The sequence below is a fragment of the Salvelinus sp. IW2-2015 genome, linkage group LG35 (assembly GCF_002910315.2).
Source record: "Salvelinus sp. IW2-2015 linkage group LG35, ASM291031v2, whole genome shotgun sequence".
NCBI classification, from domain to species: Eukaryota; Metazoa; Chordata; class Actinopteri; order Salmoniformes; family Salmonidae; genus Salvelinus; species Salvelinus sp. IW2-2015.
The window spans coordinates 18010776-18019325 of NC_036874.1; the positions used below are offsets into that span (position 1 = coordinate 18010776).

The 8550-nt window shown below is 45.8% G+C and overlaps 1 protein-coding gene across 2 annotated transcripts in view; it reads left to right on the forward strand.

The window, feature by feature from the left end:
- LOC111959022 (sal-like protein 3) overlaps positions 1–7765 on the forward strand; it is a 21541-nt gene extending 13776 nt beyond the window's left edge. For both annotated transcript variants that reach the window (XM_023980425.2, XM_023980424.2), the window contains exons 2-4: positions 2215–5379; positions 5586–5929; positions 6089–7765. In XM_023980425.2, the coding sequence (XP_023836193.1) occupies positions 2215–5379; positions 5586–5929; positions 6089–6538 (3959 nt within the window). In that variant the 3' untranslated portion in view covers positions 6539–7765. The remainder of the gene's footprint in view (positions 1–2214; positions 5380–5585; positions 5930–6088) is intronic.
- The last annotated feature ends 785 nt before the right edge of the window (positions 7766–8550 follow it).

Genomic DNA, 8550 nt, shown 5'->3' on the forward strand with positions numbered 1-8550 from the left:
ACACACACACACACACACACACACACACACACAATATATATATAAACATGACTACCTGGGATGGCATTTTGAATTAGGTTTTAAAACACTGTTGCACTCGGGTTAGGGTTAGTGTGGGAATACTACTTAATATCTTCACTCTCTGTTACTGGGTGAAAAAGTATTTGTAGTGGATCTGTTTGATTTATTTTCTTTAGCAAATGATCATACAATTAAATATGTTTTTATTTGTAATGAGTTCAAATTCATGTTACTATTTAAAGTTGTATTATTCTTTTCACTTACATCTATACACACACACATACATATATACACATATATATTACTATTACATAATTCACCGATTGTGATAATATACTAATTGGTAATAAATAGTCTTGAAATGCATTTTCAGGCTGAAAGAAACCACTGAACCGTAGTAACCTACAAGGTGGTCCATGTCTTTACATTTGACCATTTTCAAAGGTTTCACATCGACACCCACTATTTCTCTCCTTGTGATTTCTATTTACACACAGGTTAAGCACTTTAAAACAAGCAAATTATGTTTCTAAGGAGCTATAAAAAGCATCTATGGGTGTCAAGTCATAGTGGCTGGGGTCTCTGAAGTAAAGCAGTCATGCAGTTTTTCCATGTAGGAGAGTAGCAAGCTCCCACTATGGGAATAATTAACACACTGTCCTCACACAAATACCTGTCTCTTATACACATCTAGATGTGTATAAGAGGCCGCGATACAGGTCGGCGATGTTGTGCCCTTCGAAATGAACTGAAGCATAGAGCAACGTAGGTTCCCTCACTGTTTTCTGCATGTTGAATGAACCACCGTAGTCTGTCAAATGTAAAACGTTTGGATTGATTTGGGGGGGGAAAAATAGGGATCATTTATGGAAATGAGAAGGTATTCCTGTTGTTGGTGTGTGTGTGTGTTCCAGAACACCTGTATAGTACACCCTTCCACAGCATATTTTGGCCACTTTTGTCGAAATAGTAAAAAGGAGGACACATATTTTTTACTGGGGGTGGAAGAGAGCTGTATGTGTGTTCTGACNCACACACACACACACACACACACACACACACACACACACACACACACACAAAGACTCAGCCATGCATCCACTTGAACATGAGATAAAATAAACGGATAAGGGGGCATGTATATTCATGGTTTGATCAGGTGTGAATTAGGACCATGTTCGGATGAACCTACTTGCTTTCTTGGCACTTGACGGCAGTATGCGGAAGAGGAAGTGGCTTCTTACAACTGTGATTAAACATGTGTAACTAATCAGAGACTGCTGCCATGGCACTAGCATGTAATTTGTTGAGTCTCATTTCAAAAAGGGAGAGAGAGGAGGAAAGATGAACAAACCTAACTGAGTAACAAAAGCTGCGTGTTACTAATTTAAAAAGAGAATGTTTCTCATTTCAAAAGATATACTGTCATAAGGGCACAATTTTCGGGTAATTCCTATATTTTGGGCTCACATCCTCATTTACATTATGGGTCAAATGTCCCAGGACATTCTGGGAGAACTAAACAACAACAAGTCTCAACCATTTTAATTTGAAACATATTCTATAAATATCTCTCAAAGTAGAATACACTGGGCCTCCATACTGCATCAGCAGATGCTGAAGGTTGAATTTATTTATTCACTTATTCACTTTAGATGCAGGGCTTATGTATTACCTTAGCAATGCTAAATGAAGAGGCTCAAGCATTTGAAATTCAGGTGGAAGTGACGGGGCTTGATAGCATAGGAGAATCATAATGGGCCCATCAAAGACCTGATTTGTACCCAACAGACGAGGCAGCTGTGAATTGTATGAAATATTGGAAATCAATAGCTTCTATGGAATTTCATTAAGCGGCAGTATCCACAATTGATAGGCCCTCATAATTTGATGGATTGCACAAAGAAAATTATTAGCCTGGCTCTATTGAGAGGGCTCGAATGCGCAAAACTGGGTCTTGAGAATTGGTGAACTAGGGCAATTTGTTCAGAGTAAAAAAAAAATGAAAAGAATATTGATTTTGGTCACGTTAAAAGAAAGAAAAAAAAAATTAAAGGTTAAATCTTTGCAGAGCTGCTCTGCAGAATATGTGTTGAAATTCTATTGATTATTTATTCATTAATTCTCATTTTTTTGTCTCCCTCCTATCATTCTGTCTTTCTCCCTCCCCCTTCCATCCCCTTCTATCCTCAGCGACAGGAGAAGTGCTGGATGACGCAGACAGTGGGAATGAGAGCCGCAGTGGGAGCGAGGAGACCCATGTGTGTGAGAAGTGTTGTGCCGAGTTCTTCAAGTGGTCCGATTTCTGTGAACACCTGACGAGCTGCATCAAGAACCCCCTGGTGCTCATAGTAAACGAAAACGAGACTGAACCCTCCCGGGAGTATCCTGCAGAGCCATCGCCCTCGCCAAGCTGCCGTAGTGACCAGGCAGACAGCGAGGACGCTGGAGAGGGCAGCAGCCACAGCCCCGGTGAGGACGATGAGGGCGCAGAGATAGCCATGGAGGGGAGCAGTGCCCTGGACAAGGAGGACGAGCCCATGGAGCTGTCTCTTGAGAAACCGGTGGACCTCGAAGAGAGTGACGCCTCCCCACAGCCAGATGGTGCTCTACCTCAGCTTTGCGATCCTGCCCCATCCTCTGTGAAGAGCTACAGCATGCCGAGCACCAACGTSACCCTGGAGACGCTACACAGCACCAGCGTGGCAGTGGCTCAGTTCTCCCAGAGTGTCCATGCCGCGGTGGCCGGTAGCGGGGTCTCCCCATTGGCCATCCCCATGATCCTGGACCAGCTGATGGCGCTGCAGCAGCAACAGATCCATCAACTCCAACTGATCGAACAGATCCGCAGTCAGGTGGCGTTGATGCAAAGACAGCCCTCCGTCACCCAGCCAACCCAGAACCATCACCGCCACCACCACAGCACAGTTGCTGGCTCCCAGGGGCCGTCATCCTCCAGCCTCCCTGCCGTGCCCAGCCAACTCCAGCAGTTACACAACTTCATCACTCCCCCTGTCCACCAGCTACCCATCAGGTTGCCCTCACCGCTAAACAGCCTGGGCTCCTCCTCCTCCTCCCTCACCTCTGCTATAGATGGGCCCCTCTTCTCCCATACCCAGCCGAGTAGTAATCAGCAGTCAAATGTTTCGATGCCCAACACCACCTCAGCAAACTCCTCTTTCCCTCCGTTCAGTGGTAATGTGCTGTCGTCTCTACTGCCTTCCTGCATGGCTTCAATCACACACAGCAGCAGCAGTGGAGCTGGATCCACAGCTGGAGGAGGCATGAGCAGCAGCAGTACAGCTCTGCCAAGGAATTCCAGCAGCCCCCTTTCACTAGGCCACAGCAGCCTCCTGAGCACCAGTCCCTCCGATCTACCGCTGATACCTCACAGTTCATCTAGCAGTGTCATCTTCCCAAACCCGCTAGCCAGTATAGCTGCCACGGCCAATGCACTTGACCCACTCTCCGCTCTGATGAGGCACCGCAAGGGAAAGCCCCCCAACGTGTCTGTCTTCGACACCAAGCCCAGCTCCGAGGACCCCTTCTTCAAGCATAAGTGTAGGTTCTGTGCCAAGGTGTTTGGCAGTGACAGTGCCCTGCAGATCCACCTGCGCTCTCACACCGGCGAACGGCCCTTCAAGTGCAACATCTGCGGAAACCGGTTCTCCACTAAGGGCAATCTGAAGGTCCACTTCCAGAGGCACAAGGAGAAGTACCCGCATGTCCAGATGAACCCTTATCCCGTGCCAGAATACCTGGATAACGTGCCGACCAGCTCAGGCATACCGTATGGTATGTCCTTCCCCCCAGAGAAGCCGGTGACCACCTGGCTGGACAGCAAACCTGTTCTCCCCACAGTCCCCACCTCAGTCGGGCTCCAGTTCCCCCCAACTCTCCCCAGCATGATGGGAGGCTACGGTGATTCCCCGAGCCTCACTCCCCTTAGCAGATCACCCCAGAGGCCCTCCCCACCCTCCAGTGAGTGTGCCTCTCTATCACCTAACATCTTCGCTGAAGCAGGCATGATCACCACCTCACGGTCTCCGCAGCCCAACTTAGGGGGTGACATGCCTCCCATTCTTAAACCAGAGGGCATCCACCTACCCCCAAACCTCCCCACTTCCAGGCCTGGTGAGAACACGACCACCACCACCACCGTTACTCAAGTGGTCCTCGCCACCACGGTCACCGCGACCACATCCACTAGCAGCTATACTGAACGCATCATTGCCCCCTCCTCTGTTTCCCATCCAATCCTCCCCATGATCTCTGATCAGTTCAAGGCCAAGTTTCCGTTCGGCGGCCTCCTGGACTCTATGCAAACGTCTGAGACCTCAAAGCTGCAGCAGCTGGTGGAGAACATCGACAAGAAGATGACCGACCCCAACCAGTGTGTCATCTGTCACCGTGTGCTCAGCTGCCAGAGCGCCCTCAAGATGCACTACCGCATTCACACAGGAGAAAGGCCTTTCAAATGTAAGGTCTGCGGCCGAGCGTTCACCACCAAGGGCAATCTGAAAACACACTTTGGGGTCCATCGTTCCAAGCCCCCTCTCCGGGTCCAACACTCCTGCCCCATCTGCCAGAAGAAGTTCACGAACGCTGTAGTCCTGCAACAGCACATCCGCATGCACATGGGGGGCCAGATCTCCAACACCCCCCTGCCTGAGAGTCTTCAGGAGATGGACACCGACCTCTCCTTTGACGAGAAGAGCTTAGACGCCATGAGCAACTACGATGACGAGCTACTGGATGAGATGGAGGCAGCTATGGAGGACGAAGCAGAGCTGAAAGAAGGAGAGATGATGATGGACCCATCCAAACCTCTCCATCCATATTCAGGAATGTCCCCTGGTCGCTCCCCGCCTACCTCTGTCATCTCCAGCATCGCTGCTCTGGAGAACCAGATGAAGATGATCGACTCCTCTGTCAATATGAGCCGCTCGTTCGGGCTGAAGCCCATGCAGAATGGTGGCAGGTTTGGAGGGGAGAATGACTTCTTCAACAATGACTCGCTGTATGCCTCGGGGGATCTGGAAGGCCAGAGTGTTGGAAGCCCGGCACTATCTGAGTCCTCAGGGTCCATGCAGCCCCTCTCCCCTGCTCACAGTCACCCTGAGAGTCATCGATCCAAGTCCCCAGCCACACTCAACCATAGCAGCAGCACTGCAGCAGAGGGGCAGGAGACCAACGGGATGGCTACAGTGAAGTCTGAGAAGTCAGACACCCCATCCCCGGCACCTGTGTCTGAAGGTAATGTGGCATTGGACCTGACTGCTAGCATAACCCAGCCTAGCAGGCACTTCATCAAGGAGGAGAACCACTTCAACATGATGTTCCTGGGCAGAGATAGAGGTATATTCAATGATCCTGACTTTGATATGGTTCATTTATTGTTAATTTGTTTCCTAGGAAAATGTATAAATGAATAAATACAAATCACAATTTACATGAATGATATCTGAAATGTCTAAAATCATTGTGTTCCACATGTGTCATTTGAATAACACACGTCTCCGTTCTCCCAACTAAACATATCCTCTTCTTTTTTGTCTCTCTAGGTCTGAGCAACTCTAGCTTGCTAAACACAGCATCCAACATGATCAAAATGGAGATGAATGGGCACAGGCACAGAAAGCCCATGTCCCTGAATGACGGTCCTTACATGCCCGTGGGCATCCAAGTGCCCGCTTCTGCACCCCAGACCAACATGAGCCCCAGTATCACCCCCATGCTGGCACCGCCAACTCCCCGTCGCACCCCCAAGCAGCACAACTGCCACAACTGTGGGAAGAACTTCTCCTCAGCTAGTGCCCTGCAGATCCATGAGCGCACACACACAGGAGAYAAACCATTTGGCTGCTCGATCTGTGGAAGYGCCTTCACCACTAAAGGCAACCTGAAGGTATGAGAGAGAATATAATAATAAACTGCATTTAAAGTATAGGAAAAGGGGTACCTTTGTCTGCTTCAAAAATAAAGTTATATAAAGAACAGGAAAAAAAGACCAGAGGCTCTTGAATAATAATGTCTGTTCCTTGTGTTTCCTGTTGACTGAATGCAGGTGCACATGGGCACCCACATGTGGAACAATGCGCCAGCCCGTCGTGGACGCCGTCTCTCTGTGGAGAACCCCATGGCCTTGCTGGGCGGGGACGCCATGAAGTTTAGCGAGATGTTTCAGAAGGACTTGGCGGCGAGGGCCATGAACGTAGACGCTGGCTTCTGGAACCAGTATGCTGCCGCCATCACCAACGGCCTGGCCATGAAGAACAACGAGATCTCCGTCATCCAGAACGGAGGCATCCCCCAGTTGCCCGTCAGCCTGGGTGGTGGAGGTATGACCTCACTAGGGGCCATGTCTGGAGGTATGGACCATATGGACCGTATGGACCGGGTGAATGCCAGCAGCAGTCCTCCCATGACTGGGATGGATAAGACAGGTCTGGAGGTTGGGGCTAGACGCCCCTTCGCTCGATTTATGGAGGAAAATAAAGAGATTGGGATCAATTAAGGACTTTATTATTAGTAAGGAAAAGACTTTGAGGAAAGACAAGAGTCTTACGAAAAGGAAAGAAACTGCTAATCCAGTTTGAACTCTTATGTACTATATTATGTACAGAAAACATATTTTTTTTGGTTTGGTTTTGGAAATATAATATTTAGTATTCGTTAGAGGTCTTTGCCTTTCGCCCTTTCACCCCCTCCTCATTGATATTTCGCTCATACGAAGAATACTTTGTCTCTTGTTTGAGAATATGTCGTCTTGCAAGATTTGCATGGTACTTATTGGTTTCTATCAGTATGTTTGACTGCTTTTAAGGATTATTTTTGAAAAGTAATATCTTGACTCAATTGTGATGGGCAAGCCTCTTATTGTGAAAGGACTCAAATGAAGCTGAGCGAACTCTTATATGTGCATAGACTGACTAGCTGCTGTTTGGCTGATGTTTCTGTTTGTTCTTAGATAAAGAGCAATGGACTGAAGTAAATTGGAATTATGGTGTTACTGTGCTCGCCTACAATTTTTTCTCATGAAGTAGAAAACTTGAAAAAAATGTTTCAACTATTTTAATCTTTACATTAAGTCTCCCAGCATTGTCTTATAATATTGTCCTGTGTCTTTAGTATTTATGATATTGATAAAAAAAGCGGGTATAAGAAAATATATTTAATGGCCCCAGCATTTTATTGATCCTTTTTTTCTAAACTGCAGACTTCACTTATAAATATCTCTTTCAATAAAGACAACATGTCATTTCAGTTGTACAACAGAGACACATTGTGAAGTTTCATTTGGATATCCAGCCAAGACAATGTGTGACATGTCTGGTGCACAGTGAAGACGCTGAGATATCCGAAGCTGCTATTATCACAAACCTGATTTTAAACCTTTTTTTAAAAAGATGGGGGAAAATGTCATTTTAAAGAAATACATGTGTATAGAAATACAGACAACTCTAAAACAGGTATGCATATTTTGTATCACATGAAAATAGACATCCTTTGAGAGTATTTGTCATGTTTGTGAATGCACTTTTTAAACCAGACGTTTTGTCTGTGACTTATCGTTAACCTTTGACTGAGCTGTCTATCACGTGTAGTTTTAATTGTTTTCAGCGTACCACTCCTACTATTTGCAGAGTTGGCCCTCTGGTACGGTATCTTATGCTACTCATCAGAGTACAACCTCATCCACACAATCAAATCCTTCTCCAATAAAAAAAGAGAGAACAGGTCACTTGTGTTTGACTGGTCTCCTTCTCTACATTTGCTGTTGTTATTATTTATTTATTTTCAGGCTGGATTCCTGGTTTCTTTTCAAAGGGGTTAGAAGGTTGTGAAGAGATTAGATGAAGTAAAAAATGACGTGTCAAATAGTCTAGGTCTTTTCTTTCTTTTTTTTTTAAACCTCTTTCTCGTTCTACTGTATATTTAGAAAGACATATTTGAAATCAAATTTAAAATAAGCAGCTAGGAATGTCCTAATTGCTGTTTGGACAATTTTATGTCACATGGGGTTCGAGAGAAGCCCAATACCTCACGTTCAACAATTMATATTTACAGTTTGTTGCTGAATGTTTTTAGAAAACCCAAAGATGCAGAAAATGTTTCTAAAAGTAATAAAAGTAATAAAAGTAATAAAAGTAATAAAAGTAATAAAAGTGTAGCATTACTGTCCCCGTAGGAGAACTGCTGTCCCCATAGAAGAACCCTTTTTGGTTCCAGGTAGAACTATTTTGGTTTCCATGTAGAACCCTCTGCGGAAAGGGTTCTACATATAACCCCGAAGACAGCCGAAGAACCCTTTGATGTTCTAGATAGCACCTTTTTTTCTAAAAGTGTACACAACAGACCCCTATCTTTCATCTCTATTCGATCACAGCCAACCAACATATCAAAACAACCCCAGTAGCCGTCGTCGTAGTAAATGATTCCAAATGTAATTCCTGTAATATTTTTGGTGTTTAAATCATGTTCATCAGCAGCTATGATTTCATTCCTTTATACTGCTGACATTGACTT